Source organism: Pezoporus wallicus, unplaced genomic scaffold (genome assembly GCF_028554395.1).
Source record: "Pezoporus wallicus isolate ANWC-B61680 ecotype Strahan unplaced genomic scaffold, APGP_CSIRO_Pwel_v1 contig_749, whole genome shotgun sequence".
Lineage (NCBI taxonomy): Eukaryota > Metazoa > Chordata > Aves > Psittaciformes > Psittacidae > Pezoporus > Pezoporus wallicus.
The window spans coordinates 1,286,395-1,313,514 of NW_026641327.1; the positions used below are offsets into that span (position 1 = coordinate 1,286,395).

Here is a 27,120-nt window from a genome sequence, read left to right on the forward strand (position 1 = left end):
GATGACATTCATGCTTAAAAAGCTGATAACTGGCATCAGAAGACAGCTAATGAGCAAGAGCCTCAAGGCACCAACATTAATTTCCAAGATAAAGTAGAGCTATGGAAGCTCTGAAGATATAAGAAACACACAACAGTGTTTCTTTTTTTTAAAAAAAAACATTTAAAATTTAATATTTGTTTCAGATGCCGACATAAATTCACAAGCCTCCTCCACCCCACCCCACTTCCAGTTCAGGACTTACCGTTACCCCAAAGAAGTTGGTTTCATTCATAGCATCCAGAAAAATTTTTCCAAGTTTGTGATTTGTGTAGTTAAAATCTTCAATTTTTTGATGCTTATTGGTGGTATTCAGATACTTCATTGCCCGCTGCAGAGTCTTGGCAATCACCCATATTCCATCATAGGCATACCCATGGAATTTGCTGGATTGACCATCACCACGCTTAGCATTGTATTCCTTTTCATATTGCTGTGGAGTCTGCAGAGGAGAAAAACTTCAGTTTTACTTCAATATTTAATATTTTACAGAGTTGCATCCAAACATACACCTCAAACTGCACCCTCCAATTCAGAGACATGCATGACTAACACGGAAATGGCCGCCAAAACAAAAATTAAGAAAGAAACTAAAATTCCAAAACCATGTGCTGCCTAACTTACAAGACTGATGGTGAGACTGGGAGGGAGGTCTAGGAGACAGACTGAAAGGCAGCTGTTGTGCTTCTCTTTATGAAGGACAACTTGCTTTCCTTTTAGACAAAAGGCTTCAGTTCAACCAAGCTACCAGAACACTGGTGAGCCATAATACTAGAACAGAATTAGTCCATATCCTTGCAGATTAGTGGTCTGATTACACTTTATAGGAAATCAAATAGACTTTATTTGAGCAACTATTTGCCTAATATGAAATCATGTGAGTGGCAATTTGTTTATGTTTTACAAGTTTACTATGCTTTTATGGTGTTCTATCTTATGATGAGTTGCCTTTCTATAAAGTTGCCTTCCATGCTCACTCAGCAAGGCATGAAAGACAGATGAAAAAAAAGATGAAAAGCAGCAAAATCAGGCATGTTTATTCATTGGCCAGAGTTTGCATTAATTTGTTCTGTGATAAAATGTTATGCTCCTCATGGAAATACTGCATATTTACATACTTAAAACAAGTGCCTCCACCCCCTAGTTCTGAGAGGCACAAATCACCACTGAAATTAGCAATTTACTGGATTAGGTTTAAATATGAAAGTTTCCTGTTTCTGTGTTCAACTATTGAACCTGACATGACACAGTGCATACTACTGCAGACAATAATTCAAGCTTTACTGTACATTTAACTGTAATGTTCATACAGGGGGAAGAGGACAGATGTGAGGCAAGGGACTTTACTGCTTCCTTACCCTATAGAGAATTGAAATTGACTTCTAAATTTTTAAAATTTGAAAAATAGTGGAAAGACTGACCATGATGACTGCCAGCTATCTTTGTAGAAGAACCCTTTAGCTTCACCTCCTTCCTCAGTGCTTTGTTGTGTCAAGACAGTGGTGAGACAACTAACGATTATAATAAAATATATGAAGGAAGAATACAAACCCTTCCTGATATGGTCTTCAACATTTTTGAGCTGAGAGGCTCAAAGTCCACTCCAATATAACCTTCCATGGCTGCAAGAAGATTTTTGCTGAGACACTGTGAGGAATTAATCCAGGATTCCCACCAAAGATTTTCATACCACCCTGGAATAATCCACTGATATTTGCTGCCATACATTTCTTCTTCATAAGCCTACAAAGAAAGCAAAATAGAAAAGCTAATAGACACTGCAATAGACACAGCGAACATAAAAGTGACGGTTTTCTGTTCATTTTTTTCCATTATTAATGAAATTATGGCATAATTAAAGGTTACAAAAATATTTTGAACAGTTTAGGATAATTACTTGCTAATAATGAAGACTCCTTTGTTGACGATTTCTTTCTTTAAAATTCAGGTTATGAGAAGAGAATTTTCTAAAACCTGTTTTACTTTCAATAGACCATTTATTCAAAAACAGAAAAATAAAATTCTGTATTCTAAAAGTGGGGGAGATAAAGAAGAACATTAGCAGAAAGCGCAGTATTAGCATATAAAATTCTCTATAAGACAACTATTATGTGAGTGGTAAGACCACCATGCTGCCATGTTTAAGTTATCATCCTAACGTCATACTGAAGACCACACAAAAACAAGTAAGCTTGGATATTAGACACCACCAAATTATAATGTTGCAAATATGAACTATGTGACTCTGCTAAAACAGAGACCACAGGGATGTTGAGTAAGCAGTTTCTCCTGGGGAGCATGAATCAGTAGTAAATTGATAGAGCAAGCAAATCTCCAATTTCTTTTCAGCAAGAAATTTCTTCAGGTGAAATTCTATATTGTTTGGATACTGAATATAGCCCACTGTACTCCAAGATGTTGAGGTGATGGTTATCTCTTTTCAATACATAGCAGATACATATAAAAGGTAACAGAAATACTTTATTACTCAGGCACACATGTTGTTGTGCCTAAAAGCTTATATATTCACAACAGATATTCTGTTCCATTGTGAAGATTGTTCTAGGATAAATTAGCAAATTTTCTCTCAGATGTTTCTCTCACTGTCTTTTAACTAGATATTTCTCTTTTGACATTTCAGCCAGACTCCATTTCAAAACAGCAGGCCTCATGCTTCTTTGGCTCCTAATAGAAGCAATACTGGAGATACAAGATGTACAGTAAAAATTCCAATTTTTAGTAATACATGGTGCAACCTTAGAGCTCTTAGATCGTCACAGAAAATGTTACAGGAGGAGGAAATGATAAGAATACAAACAGGACATATTAGTCATTCAGAACATAATCGTTTTGAAAAGTATCCCAAAGATCACAGCAAAAGCTTATCAGGTACATAAAGATGAATAGTAAAAAATACAAAAAAAGACAGCCTCCTAAATATGTTAATATCCAAATTAAAATTGTGATTTAAATCTGTGAAGGCCATTATACTGGTGCCAACTCAGTTCATAAACATATTGTGAACAAAGAAGTTTTGTTTGGCTCCTGGTTGCAGAAGTTTTGTTCGGTCAAAATCGAATTTAATGCATTTTCATACAATGTCGGCTGAAAGTGCTTCTGTCTGAAACCCAGTGTATCGCATCTCACATGTTACTTATTCCATGTTCCACATAAATTATTTGTCTTTCTCTAGATCATTAATTCTGCCCTTCCAGAATCACTTCTGCTTTTGCCCTCCTGCCCATCTCCACTTCTGCTACAGCTATGGTGACACTGCCCCTCAGGTCCAGCTGTGAGGAAAACTGCAATCCCATCCTGCAATACTTCCTGATTCTAAAAGAGTTTCCATTACACAATTAGGTCAATCAAGAGCTTTCAGCAATATGGTGCCTTTTATTTGACAGTTTTAAAATCACTGAGGACACAAATTGACACAGAAAAGTGCTTACAGAGAAGGACAATCTTCTGTAGCTTCCCTTGTTCTATACAGACAGAAGTATCAAATCATGTGTTGCAAGAAAATATTGGCTGCAAACTATCCTGAAATAGCTGTTAGAATTTTTCTGTTTGCATAAGCACTTAAGCCTGTTTCCTGTGTAACCTGCAAATGTCCTGGGATACAGGATAAAAACTGAAAGTTACAAAATAGCTGGAAATTCCACCCTGGAAACAAGGGATCACTCCTAATAGAGTTGCACTCAAGCTTTCACCTTCCTGCAAGAATGTGGTAAAAAAAAACAAACCAAAGAAACAAAAAATAAACCCAAAACGAACAGACAAAAGCCAACAACAAATGCTTTAAGAGCTGGCAGCTTTTCATCTGCTGGAATGATAGGGCTTGAAGGGTAGTCTGGGAATGACAAAAGGACCAAAACTAACTCCTCCAAAGCTGAGCACCACGAGCATGCGCTCATTTTTTGTAGGGACAGTTGCTAGTGTTCAGGCATTTCAGTGTCTGGGTCCCAGAATATTTATTTCAAAACAATGGGGTTTTGCCACTACTTCCTTCCTGTTGATTCTGTTAAACAGAGATGATTTTGATGATTTAAAGATATGTTTCCTTGAAATATGCAGATCTTTCACAAAATGTTTGAATGCAGACACAGACCCCTTCTTACAGGTTTTACTTTCTAAGGGGAAGATTTGTTGGCACACAAGAGCAGGGCAAAGAAGGTTTACAAGTGCTGTGTACCATTAGAAAAACAGAAAGTAATCACATATCTTCCCTAATCTTTCCCACATGCCCTATCTAGGCTGCAAAACACTGAGTTGCTACCAAGCAGCCAGGAAATTGTCCTGGACATTTTTTTTCCCTTGTGAGACTGAAGTGTTTTGGTCTGGTTTTGTTTTTTTAAGTTTTCATTCTTGTTTGAATCCACAAAAAGATGCATATTTGCAACAAAGAAATTTCTGTGAGAGATCTTTCTATGTGTTGAAAACAATTACCTGAGTTTGTGTAAATGGGCGTGCAAAATCTTACTCTTATTGAGTTTCCCTTATGTCATCACAGGCACGTTCTATATGCCACCCTTTAGAGAAAGCCTATAGAGTTCTAAATTGCAATGAATGTCCATCTGTTTCTCATTAAAAATCAGTAGTGCCTTTAACTCCCAAAACTCAGGAATAAAACTCTATCAGATCAAGGAGAGCAGAGACCAGTTCTGTTGGATCAACAATGCTGATTAAGTCTGGCTTTAGTTATTACTAAATGTTTACTAAGAGAACCACTTGAAGCTCATACAGTGACCTATGGATAACAGTAATCTTCTTTAATTGATTTCAGACAGATAACTGTATCAGGCAGGCATCAGTCTTGATGTGCACATGACTGTACTGCAATATCTCTATGGCTTGAAAATCAGCTATTGGAAAAATTCCTGCTAACAATTTTTTAAAAGTAAATTTTCTACAGAACTGAAGATTTCATTGGGAAGATGCAAAGTCAAGCTAATCCAATTTCAAACGGAAAAAAAAGTATGTCTATCTAACACAGTTGACCATTTTGATTGTTGAAGCATTAAGTTTTGAGCAAAATACCTTAATTTCCATTCCATGAAAAACATCACATCCATCCCACTGAGATGAAAATAAAATTAGGAAGCCAAGATTTACCATAGAATTAAAACTGCTAACCATTTATGACACCAGTGGTAAATGAATAGCTAAGCTTATTTAAGTCATCAAATCATAGAATAGTTAGGGTTGGAAAGGACCTTAAGATCATCTAGTCCCAACCCCCCTGCCATCAGCAGGGACATCTCACACTAAACCATGTCACCCAAGGCCTCGTCCAACCTGGTCTTGAACACTGCCAGGGATGGAGCATAACTTCCTTGGGCAACCTATTCCAGTGCCTCACCACCCTCACAGGAAAGAACTTCTTCCTTATATCCAATCCAAACTTCCTCTAAGTTTTAACCCATTACCCCTTGTCCTATCACTACAGCCCCTAAAGAAGAGTCCCTCTCCAGCATCCCTATAGGCCCCCTTCAGATACTGGAAGGCTGCTATGAGGTCTCCACGCAGCCTTCTCTTCTCCAGGCTGAACAGCCCCAACTTTCTCAGCCTGTCTTCATACGGGAGGTGCTCCAGTCTCCTGATCATCCTCGTGGCCCTCTTCTGGACTTGTTCCAAGAGTTCCATGTCCTTTTTATGTTGAGGACACCAGAACTGCACACAATACTCCAGGTGAGGTCTCATGAGAGCAGAGTAAAGGGGCAGGATCACCTCCTTTGACCTGCTGGTCACGCTCCTCTTGATGCAGCCCAGGATGCAGTTGGCTGTCTGGGCTGCGAGCGCACAATGAAACCGGCTCATTTTCAGTTTTTTATCGACCAACACCCCCAAGTCCTTCTCTGCAGGGCTGCTCTGAATCTCTTCTATGCCCAACCTGTAGCTGTGCCTGGGATTCCTCCAACCCAGGTGTAGGACCCTGCACTCGGCATGGTTAAACTTCATGAGGCTGGCATCAGCCCACCTCACAAGCATGTCAAGGTCCCTATGAATGGCATTCCTTCCCTCCAACATATCGACCGAACCACACAGCTTGGTGTCATCAGCAAACTTGCTGAGGGCGCACTCAATCCCACTGTCTGTGTCACTGACAAAGACGTTGAATAAGACTGCTCCCATGACCAGTCCCTGAGGGACACCACTCCTTACTGGTCTCCAGCTAAATATTGAGCCATTGACCACAACTCTTTGCATGCAGCCATCCAGCCAGTTCTTTATCCACTGAGTGGTCCACCTATCAAATTAATGTCTCTCCAATTTAGAGACAAGGATGTCGTGTGGGACAGTGTCGAACCCTTTTCACAAGTCCAGGTAGATGACATCAACACTACCCTTGTCCATCTATCCATCAGTTCCACAGGCCTACCATAGAAGGCCACCAAATTGGCCAGGCAGGATTTCCCCTTAGTGAAGCCATGCTGGCTGTCACCAAGTACCTTGTTGATTTTCATGTGCCTTAGCATGCCTTCCAGGAGAATCTGCTCCAAGATTTTGCCAGACACAGAGGTGAGACTGACTGGTCTGTAGTTTCCTGGGTCATCCATTTTCCCCTTCTTGAAAATGGGGCTTATATTTCCCTTTTTCCAGTCTTCGGGAACTTCACTTTTCTGCCATGATTTTTCAAATATGATGGACAGTGACTTAGCAAATTCATTTGCCAGTTCCTTCAAGACCCGCAGATGGATTTCATCAGGTCCCATGGACCTGTGCACGTTCAGGCTCTTAAGATGGTCGAGAACCAGGTCCTCTCCTACAGTGGCCCTAGGGTCTTCATTCTCACAGTCCCTGTGTCTGCCTTCCAAGACTTGGGCGGTGTGGTCAGAGCCTTTACCAGTGAGAACTGAGGCAAAGAAGTCATTAAGAACCTCAGCCTTCTCCAAATTCAGCGCAAATCATCATAAAAAACACCTGCAAATATGACCTTCTGCTTCAATTAGTCCTGTCATGTTTTTAAATTTTGCCACTGAATTAGACTATCTTTTAGTCCATTTATCTTTGAGTCATGTGCTCTGCATCTTTTGCATGTGTGTGTATTCAGGTGGTGGGGAAGGGAATGGTCAGGCAAAATGAGAATGAGCACATTGTGTGCAAAGAAGAGCAATGAAGCTGATGAAGTGTCTAGAGTACAAATATTAAGAGGAGCAGCTGAGGAAACTGGGTTTGTTTAGCCTGGACAGGAGACTCAACAGAGACCTTATCACTCTCTAAAGATACCTGAAAGAAGGTTGTAGTGAGGTGGGGGTTCGTCTCTTCTTCCAAGTAACAAGTGATAGGACAAGAAGAAATGGCCTCAAGTTGTGCCAGAGGAGGTTTTGGTTGGATATTAGGAAAAAATCTTTTCACTGAAAGGGTTGTCAAGCATTATAGCTGCCGGGGAAGCAGTTAAGTCACCTTCCCTAGAGGTATTTAAAATGCATGTAGATGTGGCACTTTGGGACATGGTAGAATTGGCAGTGCTATGCTAATGGTTGGCCTCAATTATCTTACCGGACTTTTCCAACCTAAACGAGTCTATGATTCTATATGAACTCCAATGGATGTCCTGAGGAAAACTCACAGCATATGATTGTTTAATCCAGACAGAAAACTGAGGCAGACTTTAAAGATTTTCCCACCTACACAAACCATTGGCAAACACTATTCCAGTTATAACCACAATCAGAAAAAAACACCAAAACAACACAATAACAACCACAAAAACCAAACAACCAAACAAAACAAATTCTCACACACTAGTACAATAGCATCTTCCTTTAACAAACTTGAAGTTTTTCTCTGGCTGACATCAGCCACCCTCCAAAATATAATACGGACCCAAAAGTGCAACCTCTCTAAAGATACACCTGAGGAAGGGGTTAAAAAAATTAACATATCTAAATTATTCTGCTTTTTGGGGCACATAGAAATGTATGAGCCAACAATACATTTTATGACTAATAACAAGCTTACTGACATATTGCAGTGCATTAATATATAAATGACCTACTTTGAACTGCCCTCTCCTGCAGTCTTCTGCTGAAATTCTCATATAAATGCATTAATATAAACTGAAATAAGTGATCTCTCAAATTTCTCAAGGTTCCAGAAAAATATGCCTTATTATTTTTGACACTAATGTAATTTAGGATCAGCCATCATTCTTTAAACCGTTCTGAGTTACACACACTTCCCATGCTACTACCAAACTGTTGCCACAAAAAGATGCAGCAGGTATTTGTATGAAAGAGACTTCACCCACTTAAGGAGGTGCAGGGAAAAGAACACTCTTCTCTTCAAAGGAATTCTCTTCAAAGGAAAGTGTCCTCACATTCCCACAGGCTTGGAAAAGAATTGTAGGGTAAGGCAACTAAATACTAAGGGCAGTGGCACAAATGAAGCCAATCTCTTGTCTAACATTGGGTCTGACTAAGACCACTCAACTGGGGAAACACAGTCCCACCACGAGAGATCTGAGGAAGAGTTGGGCTGCGGAAGGACCATTCTTTCTTCCAGGAATGGAAAATGGAATATTATCTCTGTCAATCCAGTTTAAATGCCAGAACAGAAAAATCCATATACAAAGACCTATCAGAGATGAGAAGAATGAAAAAGAAAATAATACTGCCCATTTCCTTTTGGATGAAAATGGATTTTGTTCCTTCCAAATATACTCTACAACCTTCTTTCCAAATTTTGCCAGCAACTGGGACAGCTGCTGAGTATGAGCCAGCATGTGTCTGATAACACATGTAGTACTCAGATTTTGAACGTCTGCCTGTCCTTTCTTTGCTTGGATAGGCAATTGTCTCTCTAAGTGAACACTACAGAACACCCTCAGAAAACAATATTGCTTTTCCATTATATTGTGTACTGCTCATACAGGTTTAATGAGGTTATTTAGACTAAGAATTCAACATCAATAAAAATTTAGGACACTAAAATCTGCCTGTTGGTTTGGTTTGGTGTTTTTTTTTTTTAGCAGGTACAAATAAAGATCCATATTTTAGACTTGATTCTTTCAATGAGATTCACATTGTGCGTTTTTGCACCATATTCACATACATAAACAAATGGAGACAATTATGTATGCTGGTCTTACTGTATTTCTTTTAATTCAAAACACTTATATTTTACAAACTAATATTCACTTTCATGTAAAACATACAACAGTCAGAAGTGAATGACAACTGTACAATTAGCAATATTTTGAGTAGAAGAAATTATTAGGGTTGCTCAGTTAGCATGTATAGGAACTGCTTGAATTTCTTATTCTCTCAAAGCAAAACATGCAAAAATCACACACATGCAGACATCACCACCAGAGCACAACTCTTGGACAGGATTCAAATCTTACATTTGTCTGTATCTGCTGCTACTATACAAATGTTTCCCTGGATCTGATAAATGCTCAAGATATATTTGGCATTTCATTCCACTACAGGAAAAATATAGGAAGCTGCTAACCATACAGTCAACACCTAAATCAAGCTGAAGTCAAGTACAAAGTATTTTATTGAAAGAGAAATGGAGCTAAGCATATGTAACCTCTCTTTAGAATATAAACCTTGGCTGAGCTGAACCACATGAAGATATTTTTGTGCTCAAATTATTTTTTTTTATTCAAACGTAACATATTCTTTATTGTGATATGAAATGGAATATATTTACTTACACAGCAGAAAACTTTCACAGCCATTTCCTCATCGAATTGGCCAAGGATTATTCGAACATCGTTACCCTGCAGATTGAATAAAATACGTGGCAGTTAAATACAGTCACAGACTTTCTAGAAACCACTTCAGTTGGCCATTCAAATTGTGCAGAGAATTTGCACAAAATACAGCTGCAGACAGCAAAATTAGTTCAGAACTATTCCATTTTCTACAAGTTCAAGAACTTAAAATGCTTTAAGAGAGCAACTGAGGGGTTTGAAGAAAAGGATTAAGCAATAGCACTAATGAGAATAAAACTTCTATGTTTAACTTGTCAAATATTACTATTCAATAACACTAAAGTGACAAATATTCATATGATCAGTTTTAAAATTTCCCTAATTTCTTTTAAAACTTTGCATATTAAAACCATCTGAAAATATATGCTTTTCATTGCTTACATGAACTAGTAATGTAAAGTTGTGAGACAGGAGATTTGAGATAAAATGCTTTGGTATTATGCCTGCTTTAGTAATTTTAAAGGTTTTAATCATACCACATCTTCTCTGCAGTCACTATAACACGTTGTCAATCCCTCCCCTCCTCCTCCCTCCCACCTCCACACATTAAAAAAAAATTATCACACTTTAAGAATCTATGACTGAAGTCAAAAGAGATCATTTTACTTTCATACTGAGAAACATACTTAGAAAATATTCCTAAATTCAGGAGCATATACAGAAAAATATTACTTCAGGAGCTGGGCTAGCCTTTTTCTCATGTGAAAAATTGCTGCTAACATCTATAAAACACAGAACAGATAGCATTTTATGACTTAATATTACCTTTTATTTCACACAATAGCCAAGTTCTCAGATAAAGGTTGAGCAAATCTAAGTTTTCATTTCTTTAATGAAACACTTGGTTAGAACTACTAATAGCTCTTTCCCTCTCCAAGGAAAAGGGAAACATATGGTTCAGTGTGAATTTTGATGTGGAAAAACATTTTAATTTTAATTAAATCAATTTATCAAATATTTTAAGTTTAGATAATTTCAATGTTTTGGGGTTATTTTCTCCTGCTTAGCAGAAAATAGTATGATGGACATTGCAAAAAGATACTAGAATTGTTCTGCAATTAAATGCATGATATTAGTATCATTTTTAGCATGGTTAAATTTGAAAAGAACATAATATGCTTTGCTTCCTTTTCTTTATTTTTATATTTAGCCACAGATTTGTAGAGTAATGTAAATCTTACATAAACTGCTTAGATTCATTTTAATAAATTGAACAAGGTCACACAAAACTAAAAAAATTACACAGATTTGTCCCTCTAGAGGAAGCCACGAGGATGATCAGAGGGCTGGAGCACCTCTCCTGTGAAGACAGGTTGTGAGAGTTGAGGTTGTGCAGCCTGGAGAAGGTTCCAGGGAGAACTTAGAGCAGCCTTCCCATACCTAAAGGGGGACTATAAGAAAGCTGGAGAAGGACTTTGCACAAGGGCAGGCAGTGATAGGACAAGACAGAATGGCTTTAAGCTCAAATAGGGTAGGTTTAGATTAGGTATGAGGAAGAACTTTACTGTGAGTGTGGTGAGACACTGGCACAGGTTGCCCAGAGAAGCTGTGGCTGCCCCATCCCTGGCAGTGTTCAAGGCCAGGCTGGATGGGGCTTTGAGCAACCTGTTCTAGTGGAAGGTGTCCCTGTCTGTGGCAGGGGGGTTGGAACTGGATGGTCTTTAAAGTCCCTTCCAACCCAAACCAGTCTACGATTCTATGAAACTGCAGCAATTGTATTACAGTTTTTGTAAGGATGATAAAAAGATTTAGGAATTATTTAGTGAGAAATACCTCATCAATTACTTCTATTTTTCACATTCGAAAGTTAATTTTGGTCACTTTTGGAACTCCAACTCTGAATCTCTTGATCTCTCTGAACATAAAAATGCAGTTTCAATATTTGAAAAAATGAGTAGGAAATTTTGGTTAAAAGTAAAGGACACAGCACCTAATTACAATTGAATAAATTACTTTTCATTTTATAACATGATGAGGACCAATTTTAGAAAAACAGGAGATGTGCATCCTCATCGATTATGAGTGCTGGAGACTGTAGGCAGGGTGTTAGTGAACAACCCAACAGTTCATGTTCAGTAACACTGCCCACTGGCTGTTCAACAACCTCCATACTGAAATCACAATGCCTGTGGTGTGTGGTTCCATGCCTTAAGACACTATTTCTACCTGATTATCACATAAATCACAGTACAATTCCCATAGTGACTGTTCTGTTACTGTAAAGCTCTACAAGAACTTTACAGTTCATGCTATTTTTTTTTTTTCACAGAAATATCCTATGACATTTCAACAGCCTTACTGTCTGCAAAGATTTTTTTTAGCAATATCATTGTGCAATTAGTTTGGCAATAGCACTCAGACTCAAATTTTGCACATTCAGCCACATGAGTATGTGGCTCTAAATTCCTCTAGAATTCATGCAAGAATTCACTGCATCCATGCAAGCAAACAGACACACAACAAACTCTTCATGAAAATGTTTTTTACGCAAGGCATAACAGACTATCCATTTTAATACTGACAGTCAATCCTATTTTCCGACATATTCTGCTCTTATTCAGGCACCCAAGCAAATGGGTATATTTGCTGATTTGTTCACTTGTCAGCAAATCCCAGTTCTGAATAACTGACCATCTCAATATCCGACTAAGGATTTCAGGGAAGACGGATTTTCTGTCAGGCAGGAATCTCCACTTTCAGTGTGGGCTGAGCTTCAAATGCCAGAGCAGAAAATCTGCAAAGTGTGTGAACCAGTTCTGAAACAAGTTCTCAAGAATCCCTGCTGCTCAACTAGAAAGGTTTACAATCCAAATGCAAAGATCAGCTATGGCTCTAGAACTAGATGATCCATGATATTGTGTCATCCTTGGAATGTATGATCAAGCCAGAATGTTATATCCAAATGTTTGGGTTTTCTTTGCTTAAACTTAATGAGTTTCCATGTTAATAGATAAATTAATGGTTTTGAATTACTCAGTACAGTAAGGAAGACATTAAGATGTCTGTGCTCACTAAAAGATTTGGATGATATCCCACCACAAACTGACTGAACAAGATCAAAATACATGTTCTTCCTCTGTGCAATGACACACTTCTCGGCAAGCCTTTTTCTCTTCAACTCTCCTTCTTGCATGCCCTTACACATTTTTGCAAATTTGTTGCTGAAGAAATGTATAGGATGTGGTAGATAAGCTTATATTCATTTGATGCTAGGCTTGGGTCTGCTGGCTCCATCCTGCATAAGAGACTCTGGAGATCCAAATTCAGGCAACAGGACATAGCTCAAATCTCTAAAAGAGATTTTATCCTGATGGGTAAAGAAATCTGTACTGAAGTTTACCAGAGCTGGGTATATGTCAGCACTTGCAGAACAGGATATTATGTCCACTTGATAGTCTCATACAAAGAGATACATCAGACATTTACTGAAGCATGATATTTGCCCCCTTCAGTCAAACTGTTAACTGACAATCAATCACTATGATTTCCTTGCAAGGCTATGCTATTCCTTTACATCAGCCTTCATAGGACTGATGCAAGTTAACACAGTGTAACTCTCCTGTAAGGATCAAAGAAGCCACCCACTGGACTCCAGCAAGCATCAAGTACTCTTTGTTTCTCACAAGTTGTAAATTCCTTGCATGAAGCTAAAGCATATTTGACAGGAGACATTTGAAACTAGGCAGGTGATCTATGAGATGATTAAAAATATTCTAGGGGGAATGCAACTCCCAAAACCACACTTATATAAAAAGACCAATGTTTAGACCATTTGCCAGATGGTGAGCTGTCATATTTACTCTTCTCAAAGATCAGAGTAACAATATCATCATTTAAGTTTTGCCCCTCAGTAAGCAATACATATGTTCCCACATGGACTAAAGTTCAAACAAGAAAATGAAGAACAGTTACCTTTCATTTACCCACAGCTGTGGCAGACTCTCCATAAAAACATATTTTATAAATAAAGGCTATAGCAGAATCTCAAAAATGAATGAATCTCTTGCTCCCTTCTTTCTTTCATGTAGGTGAGGATATTATTCACCCACCAAAGTGCCTTTGGCATTACTGACAGCTGAGTAGTATAAATCCTGAAGACAGTGAGGATCAAGACATCTAAGATGTTCCACTGAGGGATGAAGAACAACTTGTCTCCTCCACTGTCATTTCCAACATCCTCGGATATGAGGCATTCTTTAGCCTTTTCAGAGTTTTTGAGTGATGCGCATTATGCAGGAATAGGCAGCTATTTTATTTTTTTTCCTGGCCTGCAGAGCTTCCCTTCTGTGATTGGATTTTAATCTGTCTCATTTCTAATGAATAACACCACAATGTTGTACTACACAGCTTTCCAGAGAACGATTGCTACAATATCTCATCTGCCAAGAAAAGTCAATGTCTTGGCAGGCTCTTTATGAAATATCTAAATTGAACAGCTCGGATGCTCTGTCTTATTCTCTACCATGTATTTGACAGCCAAGATGTTATCAATAAATCTACTTAATGCTGGGTAACTTAGTCAATAGAGATATCCACATGTTCTGCCTTGTGAATGCCTGGATGTCCATCTGAAGAACTACAGACGAGCCTCTGACGTCAGCTATGGAATCACTGGTGGTGAAGGTGAACTAGAGGATATCAGCTCCCCTATCGTAACGTGCTGGCAAAACTTGCTGATGCCTGTTAGTGTGCATGGCACCCACTTAGGCTGAGTCCACATCCAAACCTGTTCATGGCCCAAAATTTTAAACTTTAATTAACTTGATTGTTAGAATGAGAGATCAGGTTTGATCAGAATCCAAAACACCTATTGTATTGGGGAAATCAGATGGAAACTGTTTCATTGAATTGGAATTCATATATTGCTTTTTTTTTTTTTTTGTCCTATGGGCAAGATATAAGAAAATTGGAAGCAAAAGTGTTACTGCTCATAGAAGTTGCCTGTGCATGCTTAGAATTTTTTAGACATTTAACTTGATGTACAAATACATATCTTCCAACATTGTTTTCTCTGAACACAAAAATGAGTTTTAAAGATATCCTTAAGCCTAAATGTTCTTTCCAGCTGTGACTCAAAGAGGCTGGATTCGATGTAGCAAAAAGTAAGATGTTGCTGGGAAAAAAAATAAAACGTGTTTCTGGCAGATCATACCAGATATTTCCATTTTGCAATGCATAACCATTAATTCATCAAAGTGTGTTATAAAAATAAAAGATATTTTATGTCCACGTGAATCACAAGTACAGTAAGCAGATACCAGTTTACTATATTAGGTTAACATCTTTAAAAAGGGAACGAACATTTTTAGAATTGGATAGCTAAGTTGTGCCTGATGTGTGCTAAGGATTAGTAACCTTATATTTGTATCAAGAATAAACTGTTGTCCTGATAGTTGCTTATTTATTGTTGTAGTAATTTGCTTTGAAGAAAAAATCAAGAGATAACTTTAATACATTGTTTGTTAGTCTTCTCATCTTCCCTATAAAACAGTGTGTTGTTGACATACAGGAAGGCTAGAATCAAAGTGCTTCTTCATTTTTTCATGTTTATAAGTAGTTTAAGATTCATATCTCCTATGTTTAGCTTATTGTTGGTTGCATTGCTTGGTAATGCTAAAATATAGTTTTAATTTTATGAGATGCCAGGAACCTAATAGATCATTATAGTAAGAAAAGGAAGGTAGATTATTCTGCTATCAATTTTTTTTTTTTCTGTTATGATTCATATGAAGTAATGCAGATGATATAAGAAAGGAATTCAATCTAAAATGTGTAAGGAAGCTAATGGAAAGATGCTCAATGCTTTTGCTATGTGATAGTTTACCTTAAAAGGGTTCTGGTTCCAAGCCTCAAGAGCTTTTACATGTATATCACTAAGATTGGTGCAATAGGTTCAATCATTAAGCCAGCAACAACTTTCTCTACTTAGTGTCCCTATCAGGAACTATAAAAATATTTGTCATATTCATTGATTTAAACAGGACTAGGTTCTCAAAAAGCCTTTGTTTGACCTTATTATGCAAGGGAATTTAGCAGGATATTATTTTTGAGCAAATTTTATTTCATTAGCATTCTTCATAGGAAAAAAAAAGAAAAAAAAAGTCAAATGCATTGATATAATAATCACTTTATCTTTGTCAAACAGCAACACATACCTTAAGCTTCTTTACACTTGTGCAAGGATCATTGGAGAAACTCTCTGTATCTGAAATCTCAATGTCTTCACCGTACAGGACACCAGTCAGATCATTCCTCACCTGTCAGAAGTTGAGAAAAAGGCAAACTAGTGAACTGAGACTCAGGGAGGTGGAAGCAGATGGACTAAATTTATCACTTTAATGGACAAGAAATGACCTCAACGGTGGCATAAGCATACACATCTTTTTTTCCATTTCACCTAAAATCTGATCAAGGCACTGTTCTTCTATGACCATAATCAGCTGTCAATGGGTGTATTATGTAACGAGCTTTGCTTTTTGTGATGAAAAGTTCACAGCAAGGTCCTTCTTTGTATCACTGGGGTGGACAATTCTTGTGTATTTCTAGTGCTGTTAAGACCAATAGCTTTCTTGTAGCCAAAGCAATGTTTGAGACTCTATAAAGGGAAAAGACTCATTAAGGAAGCTCTTGCATATTCTTAGTGCTGAGTACTGATTTTAAAACACTGTCAGCTGGTCCTAGCATGAATCAGCAGAATTTATCTTACATCTGTTAGGGATTACTAAAGCTTAATGAACATCTCTGTATTCTCACCCTTTCTTACAGCATGCGTCTTATCACAGGGTAGTGAATGGTATGGTTTGCTTAAAGGTGACATATGTAACCATGTACCAGCAGATTTTCTCTGTTTTTTGTTTTTGTGTTAGTAGCAAGACTATGTCCTCTTTGAGCTGCCTAATAGCACAAAGATACTAGATAACATACAAACCAATGTGTTTTAAAGATTCAGAGTTTTTTTCCATAACTACTCTAAGGTTTTGTGTCTTAAACATTGCTGGCTTTCCTCCAGTCACATGACTGCAAAAACAGAGTTTTACATCACTGTTCCTAATAAATGAGCAAAAATAATTTTAGCTGTATATAACATGGTTGCAGACAACAGAAATCATTTTAACTGTATATAATATGGTTACAGACTGAACAGAGTGGCACTCCAATTTTAATTTAATAGAATTACAATCACATTCATTGTACTGTGTTTTTTATGTGTTATATCAGAAGTAGGGGCAGCAAATCATAGCATAAAACAGGTATCCTGAAATGCAAACACAGAAAATACAATACTGGGAAGAGAAAGATATGTGATACTAAACGGGAAAATTTAGAAGTCTATAAATCATATGCAGATACTTTCCAATAACCTTCTGTGTGGACTGTTGGAATTACATATTTTAAATGTCCCTACTAACTCTCCTTTTGCTTGACCTCCTTTGAGAGAGAAGCACAGTCCATTCAAACCAATCTAAAAATATTTGTTATGCTGTGACATAGTGAAATAAAGAAGAGGAAGTGATCTGTCTTTCAGGAGTAGGAACATCTTAATTTGATTTGAAATAACAGTAAAGTTTATATAACGAGACGACATTTTATCCATGCAAAAGGTCCAGCTATTGCGAAATTTCTTCTGCTTAAAGTCTATCACGCTCCTGCCTAAGTATAGAGTAAAAACAAGCTGATGCAATGAGATATGAAAGGTCACAGGTGAGATTTCTGTGTTCTGTTGGCAGCTTTACTTTCAAGACAAACCCACCTCTTCATTAATCGTTCAGCCTTTCGTTAATGTATGTTTGTGAGCATCCTCCTAATCTATGCATGTCAGTGGTTCTGTTGGGTGATTTCATGCAACTAACTTTTTCTTTTTTGGTATGCTGCTTAATGTTTTAAATAGCAACAGAGCCTTTTGTAAAAAAAAAAGAGGAACACTAAAACTATCTTTGTGCTTTTGCAAATTTCTTCAAGACAGGAAGGATAATCTGGCTCCTGCAATACAGTAATTTCACTACTTGATTCTCAAAGACCATTCTACCTTTTTGCTGTTCCCTTTAAGTTGTTTCTACCAAGTTTCTGGGTTGACCAATGAAGTATGTCCTGAAGATTATTACTACACTGGTTGCCCTAATTACTTCTTTCATGGCCTCTTTTAGGCATGCTTTAAAACTACTAATACATATTTTTATATTATAACCTTTTACAATGATTAAATCAATTGGATATATAGATATTTTTTAAATTAAAAAATATTTTATTTTAAAGAAGCAACAGTCAATGTTCAGTTCATCAATATTTTAGTTATATCCATAACTTTTGTGATGTTATAATCAGCTTTTAAGTTTATTTTGTAAAAATATATTCACTGACAAAAAATGATCAGTAGTGACTCCTTTTTTTCAGTATACTAGTAAAATGAACGATTGATATTTTAGCTCCAGCAATGCCATTAACTGCTCCTTATGATACAGGTCTTGATACAAAGAAAAATTGCTTTTCTGAAAGAAAAAAACCCACACAAATAAAAACATCAGTGATAATAAAATAAAAAAGAACTCTCTTGATCATAGTTTAGCTAATGTCCAAAATCCTTCTATCTAATATGAAAAGTCACTTGGAAAAAATACAATTTTCCTTAGCTAATGGAACCGTACTTTCCAAAGGCCTACAGCTTATCATAGGCTTCTACCCAAACCTGTCCTACTTTCTTCTGTAAAACAAGAAATCTTCTAGTTGCATGGTTTTTTTTCTGATATTGTCTTGATTTTCTTTTTCTGGAGACATTTGTAGTCCTTATTTTAATCTCAGAGAGATTAGATTAACATTACTCAGCTGATCTGAGTAGAAAACAGTTGATTCACCAGTGCTATTTAGTCAAATTAGACTATTAACATGAGAAAACTGATAAAAATATACATTAAGTGTTATTAAAATAGACTAACACTTAGAGATAGGCTTCAGTGGAGGGTACAAGGCTGACTCTTGATTATAAAAATTACACTTCAGACTGTCTACTGACTTGCTGTGGTTCCTTCCTTTTAGAACTTGTTCACAAACTCTGCAACTGAGGTATTCAATTGCAATGATTTATTTTCTGATAAATTATGTGATTTTTTTTCTAAGCAACACTTATTTAAATACTTAAAAACTACCAAAACATTTCTTTGACACCTTCATGCCCCATCTGCTAGAAGCCCAATGCTTTGCAGCTTTCAGAGCTCTTATTTTCATTGGACTACTGATTAACCTCCCAAAGGACACGCCTTATTAGATTTGGTGCCAGAGAATTTGGCAAACCTTTTCCTCCACTGTCACAGTCAGATCCTGAATGCTTTCCAGATTGCATCTGTTGTGGAGATTTTGTCAATAGAAAGGTGTTTCTTTCCCATTATCACAAGAAGATATTAGGAGATTTATAAGAATTTACAAAGTTTGTATTGTTTTTCCAGATAACAATGTTTTCTTTTCCCTTTCAATTCTATGACCACTAGTCTAACACATCTCATCTTGTGCCTGGTGGTGGGGTATTTTCACTGGGGCTATTCAAATATTTTCTTCTTATTTCCATACTTTCTTTCACCATTCTCAGGTTCTTTACTTTCTAAATAATCTAAATACCTCCCAGGATTTAAACTCGTGTTTTTCTTCCTACAGAAGCTCTTCACTTCTTTCAAATAAATTTAACTACAGAATCTTCTGATTTGGGTCTAATGCCTCACCTCCAGTTCTAGAAAATGTTGAGGAGCGGCATAGTCTGGATGCTCCCTAAGTAAGAGGGACACAAATGCAATAACACAGCTCCTGGACTAGGGACCTCATCAGCCAGCATCCCAGAGAGGGAAGCAGGACAGGCTTGGAGAAAACAGTTTCAGCCATGAGGTTATATCTCCAGGTAAATTTACGGCAATAAGGCAGGTGCAGGGTAGAGCTGGGAAGCCCATCCATGCGTCTGGGACACGATTTTGTCTGGTGAGAATATTCAGGGTCAGACAGAGTCCCATGATTGCTGAGCATGTCTGTACCAACCAGAAAGGCCTGAGAACAAGCCAAGAAATGAGTCCAAACCAACACAGTCTGTGCCAGGCACAGCTGTGATGGAAAGGGAGAGAGAGACCAGGAGTCCTGCAGCATCACTAGGGCAGGGACTGATGGCACCAGGCTGAGCTGAAACAAGGTCCTGGGTCTAGGAAGGGGAAGCCTCAGGGGGCTGGCGAGGGGCAGAAAGGTGAGAGCTCTGACACTGAATTTTGTTGTTGGCATGTTTTTTACTTCCTATATGGTCTCTGTATGATGATCCTCTGCATACAATATATATATGGTGCCCTACCTTACAGGGGTACAAAAAATGCACACAGTGATTTTGGTTTAGGTCAACAGATACTGCTCACTTCAGTGGGATTATTAGTGAAAGCACCAGCTCTCCAGTAGCAAATATCTAGCATCTATTTGACCACAGTATCTTCTTTTTATCAAGACCATTTTATACCTTTTCCCCAAGAATATAGTAAAGAAAAGTGATATTCCTGGTGAGTTGATCATCTAATGATGATAGTGGATTCAGGGGTCTCCACCAATCAGTGGTTCAAACAAGGTTTCAGCTTATACCTTTAAAGGCACAGTTCATTCATTTAATCGTAACTCTGCCAGTTACAAAATGAATGTAACAACTTCCAGATTAATCATACTACTTTGCTTTTAACAGATATTTCTGATGACCTTTTGGTTAACTAAAGCTGCATGTAAATACTGCAAGCTAAATCCTTGTTGTTCAGAGCAGTCTGATCCTACCAGATGTTGATTATAAGAGACTCCTAATGAATGAGAACTGTTGAGACCAGATGGATTTTACAGTCAGGTATTTTACTAAGATTTCCTGCAGCTGAGATTTATACTGTGTACTTTAAAATGTTGCTCTGTAGGAGTTTCAGTACACAGATATAAACATTATGTGTACAAAATAAATTTATTAATTATCAGAAAAATTATTTCCTCATTTCATAGACAAAATGTAAATTGTGAGTAATTGCAAAGGGCAGATTATAATTTCTGGGATTAGTAAAAATACAGAGATCTCACCATTACAATACATTATAAGCATACATAACTATCCTTGTTTTCATTCCAATGAAACAAACACATTATATTTAGAGGCTTAGAAACATTGAGTGAAACTTATTTTCAAGAAATATCTGGAGAAGAGAAATTTTGTAATACTGCACCACACTGATGTTTGTCATTGCCTTTAGATATAGAAGAAAATTGAGGTATATTTTCATTGATATACACATCATTTTGGATTACAAAAGTGAAAGAGGAACACAAATCTTATTTTAAGCAGAGAAACAACACAAAATATAAATTGTGGATAAACCAAAAGAAAACAGTGAGATATTATTTTAGGTATTATGAAAGAGTTCCATTTATAGGAAAACTAAAAACCTAAATATACCTTATTGCATAAAGGAGAAATAAAATCAAGATGAATTTGGTTTCTTTTTTTGTTCCAAATAAATCAGATTTTTTTTTTTTTTTAAACGACATATTGTCTGCAGTTTTCAAGGTGAGAGGAAGGAAAGAAGGAAATCTGGGATATTGGGACTTTTACTTGGGAAAACTGTCAGTACCAGCTTTCAAGAAAAATATGACTTTTTTCTTCATTGAAGTAGAACTCCAGCAAATGGATCTAATATGGAAACAAATAACAATATAACTCCTGCCTGCAAAAAGTGTCCAAGTGGTTCAGACTGAGTATTTTTGACCAGAGTGATATTACTACTACTAACAATAATAAAAAAATAGGATATTGCATTATTTTATATATGTATATATATAAAACTACATCTTCCAGTTAAGAAATACTAATTTTCCTCATTTCTGCCTGGAATGTCAATGCGGTAAATATGATTTCACATAAAACTTACGTATGCCTGACTACCACACAGATCATACCCCTTTAAACACAAACCTTTGCAAAGTTATATACAAAATTTTCCCCCATATTCTCTACAGTAGAAAAATTTCCTTCTGTGCTTTTTGGTCTCGGAAGTTAAATGTAATCATGAAATCTGATGTTAACTATAGTTGTAAGTAAGCAGAGTTAATAGGAATTTAGGGTTCTTATGGTACAGTGTTACCATAAGACATGGTAATGTTTATTACAGGTTGTTCAGGTGACTTACAGACTGTTTGAGTTAGAAGCCGATTTCTGTGCAACAAAAAGAGAAAAACAATCCATCTTACCAAGAGGTGGATCACTTGCTATCAGGTATTACAAGATGCCAGCATACTAGAGTAAGTAAAAAATTTAGCTAGAAAAAGAAACAGGGAGATCTGCACTATGACAATGTATGAACAGATTAAGTTCCACTTAATCTACAAGCGCATTAAGGACCTGCACAACAGGGTCATCAGGACTTTGAGTAGTTTGAAGGCAAAATCTCTCTTCAGTAAGACTGAATCTTAAGAGTTAGAGATATCTGCTATCTTAGAGATAGGGCAGAGGGTCAGGAGGTTGTATACAACAGTAATTTTCATGCCAGGTATTATGGAAGTGAATATGGGGCATACCAGGAATATATCATTTAATAATCTGTAAACCAATGCCAGAAGTAAAAGTAATCAAGCAAGAATTCAAAATACTTGTTTATTAAATCAAGTAAACATAACAGGATTACTGAAAGTTGGTGCAAGTATTCAAGTAACTAGGAATGTTGAAATACTGAACATCTTTATCTTGGAGGGAATGCAGAGGCAGACAGGTGAAGGCACTCCATATTATTATGTGTGGAGTGTAATTATAGTATGTAAAATATAGAATGTATCTGGATCTTCTTAAAAATGCAATTTTACAAGGTTTAGAGTATGCATTTAGGAAAAAAATTACTTAGAGTGATAAAAAATCTAAAAACTGTGAAGTACTTGTTAGTATTTCTTATATATGCACAAGTTTCAAATATATCTATTACTCAGAAATAGTCCATTTGCTAAAACATTTTCTGAGCAGAATTCATTGAGAGGGATAATTCAAGCAAAGCAACATGAACAATAATTAAATCTTATTTAAGAAAATATTATCAGTGTCAAAAGAGCTATGATTTAAAAAGGAAATGTCTTTACGCAAAAACATAGCGTAGCATAGCAAATCCTTCTTGATTAAGCAGAATGAAAGCAACAGTAACATTTACACATTTACAGTCTCTCCATCCATGATGTATGAAATACTTTTTATTCCAACACTAACTAGGAAAGGTGTTACACCGATATTGCCAAAGTTAAGATAAATGAGAATTTCCAAAGAATGAGTCATCTCATCCATAAATAGATGTCTAAAACAGGTGAGATGAATTGCACCCTGAAAGTGTCTCTCTCTCTTTTCTCCATTAACTATAAATGGAGCTGAGGTGACTCTCGGATACCAACAGACAGTTGAACTGTAGCTGAATCCCAGGTCTCAAAATCTAACCCTGTCTCAAAATGGTATTCCAGTACTGGTAGCATCCGTTGAAACTTGGAAACCCCAAAGATCCCTTACCTTCATAAAATTTTCTCCGGAAAAGTTCAGAGAAGTGGGCCTACTTCCTTGCATTCTTTCTCAATCTGACCACCCAAACCCTGAGGGAGAACGAACAGGTTCTTCTACTCTTAGCTGGTAGAGAAAGTTTCTACAACCCAGGGGTTTTGTTAAAAGTGTGGAAGTCTGCATCTATATTGGATTATTTCTGTCTGGGCCAAGTCTGAAGTTTTACCATGCACTCAAGTTGGTGTACTGAAGCTATAGTTATTTACTAATGGTTTAATTGCATCAGACTCAGGGGACTATGACAACATTTATAAAAACACCTCTGTATCCAGGAGTAAGTGTTGTTATTAACTGAAAACTATGAATACAAGTCTCAGTGGAAAGCTAAACAGAAAGAAACATTTACCTAATATGAAAATTGGATGACATTTGGATGAAGGGGATATTATAGAAAACATACCTGTGAGAATACAGACAATAAGAAATTAGTACTATTTCAGTAATTCTCCAAAATAACAATCCACATTCCCCAAACTTCCTAAGTGTGCAAAGGTCAGCAATATCATGCTAAGATTTAATTCTGTTCTATGCTTGAACTATGGGAATAGTTATCCTTATTGCAATACACTGGGGTATTTGGGCTTTAGGCCAGTTAGAAGCAGAAAGACAGGTTTGCTTAAAAGTTGAGAACAGTTTAATAAATCATTTTATTAACTTACTCTCCACTTGGCAATGCACTGTTCCAAACAGTTTTGATTAGATCACCTTGTAAAAAAATCCCTTTGGTTTAAACTTTGTAAATGTAGTGGGTTTTGTTTTGTTTTTTTTTATTTCAGGCGGAAAGGGAAAACCAGACACCACTTCAGGGATATAAGATCATCACATGATATTGTTGCACTTAATGATATTGTCAATAAAAGAGACGAGAAAATTTTACCACATGAACCATGCTTCAGCCCCATGTTCCTTCCTTCTGGAAAAATACACAAGTTATGTTCTATGCTTCTGACCAAAATAGGTTCTGCTGTATTAGAGAACTAAATTAGATGCTAATTGAGTGATACTACTGAGCAGAGGCATGTAATCAGGAGATTTCAAAAAAATGTAGTTTTTCCTCTGTTTCTCCATTGTCTATCATTTACATTCAAATAACTTATTTCACTTGCACTGGTTCTTCTAAATTGTTCCATCATTTTCTGTTTTTTCACGGCTGGAATTTTGTAGTGCTTTGCACTGAGTGTAACTTTAATCCATTTGGAAACTAAAGTTAAATAAAACTAAATTGAAGGTACACGATAATGAAGTAGAAATGCATTTCTTACAGTGTTACATATTGAAATATCATACTAATATTTAATTTCCACTACGAATTGAAAAAAATGTGGAGTCTTTAAAGTAGGAAGCATAACGTAATGATTAACTTTCCTCTGTTTATACACTTCATTGCTCACAAATACCATTCCTGTGATCACTGGGATTATTATCTGAGGAAATAACTGCTTTACAAAGCTGATGGCCCGGTTCTGCACATACAAACACTGCTGATCATTCTGGTCAAAATGATCAGCACAGCTGTGTGACAGACACTTTCTTTCCTTTATTCATTTTTATAATTCAGAAAAATGAAATCATTTCACAAATGTTCCTGAAACATAATTTTCTTTTGCATCCTTTCTGTTTCTGAGACCCAGCAAATTAGCATCTTCCAAAGAAGTAGTGTAAATCTTCCTATTATTACCGGCACCAAGAGTCTGTACTCACCCGTACTGGAGGAACTGAGGAGTTACGAAACCATAAAGAACTGGGATACTGTCAGTGTTACAGAAAAATCACTTTCCCTCTCACTTTCAAGCCTACAAATCCATAAAACTGAAATTCAGTTTTAGAAGTGGCAGTCTTCACAATGGGAACCACACCCTTCCCTTCGGATCTCCTCACACTACTCTATATTTCAAATAATAAACATACTATCTTGCAGGCTAGCTGAAAGGCTACATAACCTGGGAAATATAGGGAAAAAAGATCTTCCCTAGATGCCCAACCAAGTTTTAGCTACAAAAAAAAAAAGAATCTGTAAATCCTAACTGGTGCCCAAGTCTGTTAACTTATCTGTTACTACATTCTGATCTATACATTTTACATTACTTTGTACAATGATCTGTAAAATTTCTGATAATACTTAATAAGTTAAATTTTATTGCCATTTGATGCTGGAAGAAGGTTCAAATGGCCAAACATACCTAATACTTGTTCTGTTTGTGGAATTATTATTCAGTGCAGTAACCTCTGACAAAGTGTTACTTTAGTATATACTATTGTGAATATTCAGAGAGCCTCCTCTGATGTTTATTCAAGTAAAACTGTTCACTATGTCTTTTGAAGACATCCTGTTTAAGAATTTAATGCTACAATTAAAATTTTTGTAGGATGCAGCTGGTGCAGCCTTTACCTGTATGAAAAATAAATCCCCTAAGAAGTACTTTTATCAGTTGCAAATAGGAAATTTTGAGACGGAACACTGTTTTAAGAATGAGTCCTTGATGACTTGACTCTACCGAACAGGCATACACATGAGTATGCTGTCGCACTTGAAACTACTATACTTCCTTGAAGATGGGTCTTAGATAAAAACATGGACTTCTTAAGAAAATGGAGCTGCTTACACATATACTAATACACCCTTAGTATTCCAATAGTCACCAAACAGATTCTACTGGCTAAAGATGAATCTCCTGTTCAAGACAGCACAAGAATGTGAAGGAAAATAATACACAAACAACAATTATTTTTAATAAAGGATATTCATATGTAAGATGTTCTATGCCAGAGCAAGCAGGCCGGGGGTGGGGGGAGGAAACGGGATGTTCCGGGAAACAAAAGAACAAAAGTATTAGGATCTATGCTCTTCATATAGGCTTAAAGCATACTGCAACAGAATGTTTGCCCTAAGCAAGAGCTGAAGATCCAGATACCATTATGATCTGGCTAAAGTAAAAGTAACCAGTATGACCCATGTCCTTCATTTTTCTTTTTGGAGCCATGAGTGCACACAACAATACCAATTGAGATTTAAAATAAATTAAGATTTTAAATATATACTTTTAAATAAATTCTGTGTATACCTTCAACAGCATTTTTCCTCTATCTCACCTGCAAATTAAAACCATGACTTTGTTGAATTGTGCAATAAAGAGTTGTTAAACACCTCGTTGAGGAAGAGACATTAACCTCAAGAACATTGAATCACTGATTTCTATGGAAACTATCCCTGCCGAAGGAAGTAGCAGACATGTAGGAGCTATATGGTGGCGATGCCCACCAGACCTTTGTCTACTGTTGCTACCCGATAAGGACAGCAGTGGCCTAAATCTGCCCTACTATTAATCCACCAATTATTACTCACTGCAGGAAACCTCACTTGAGTAAATGCTTCCTGAAGAAATATTTTGATTTTACTATTATGTTTCCAAAACAAAAAGAGGGCAAGCAATCCTAGAAAATGTTAGAAAGACATATGAAGTGGATCGCATGCAAAATTAATGATATCTAACATTTAGTTAAGCATGATAATATCACACATTGCTCAGGAAAAACGATAAAAAGAAAAATAAATCTGGCAAATTCAAGACTACTAGAAGATTCCCAGGTATATGACTTCATCTACTTAAAAGTATTTTGAAAAGGTGCCATGCACTTCACACAAAATCAAGTTGTTCTTTTCTGAAAAGCACAGTTGTTCCCTTGTCCCTTATATGTAGTAGCACATTGAAGTCCAAGGCTGCTTAAAGGAGTGAAAGTTGCTAAAAGTCTGCAACAGAAAAAATAGTTGATGTTTAAATAGCACTCTCTG

General features: G+C 36.7%; 1 protein-coding gene across 3 annotated transcripts in view; it reads right to left on the reverse strand.

The window, feature by feature from the left end:
• The window catches only part of GABBR2 (gamma-aminobutyric acid type B receptor subunit 2), a 445,865-nt gene that overhangs the window by 224,328 nt on the left and 194,417 nt on the right, over positions 1-27,120 (reverse strand). For all 3 annotated transcript variants that reach the window (XM_057423018.1, XM_057423019.1, XM_057423020.1), the window contains 4 exons: positions 15,919-16,020; positions 9,704-9,769; positions 1,591-1,782; positions 245-481 (listed from right to left, as the gene is read on the reverse strand). In XM_057423018.1, coding sequence (XP_057279001.1) covers positions 245-481; positions 1,591-1,782; positions 9,704-9,769; positions 15,919-16,020 — 597 coding nt within the window. The remainder of the gene's footprint in view (positions 1-244; positions 482-1,590; positions 1,783-9,703; positions 9,770-15,918; positions 16,021-27,120) is intronic.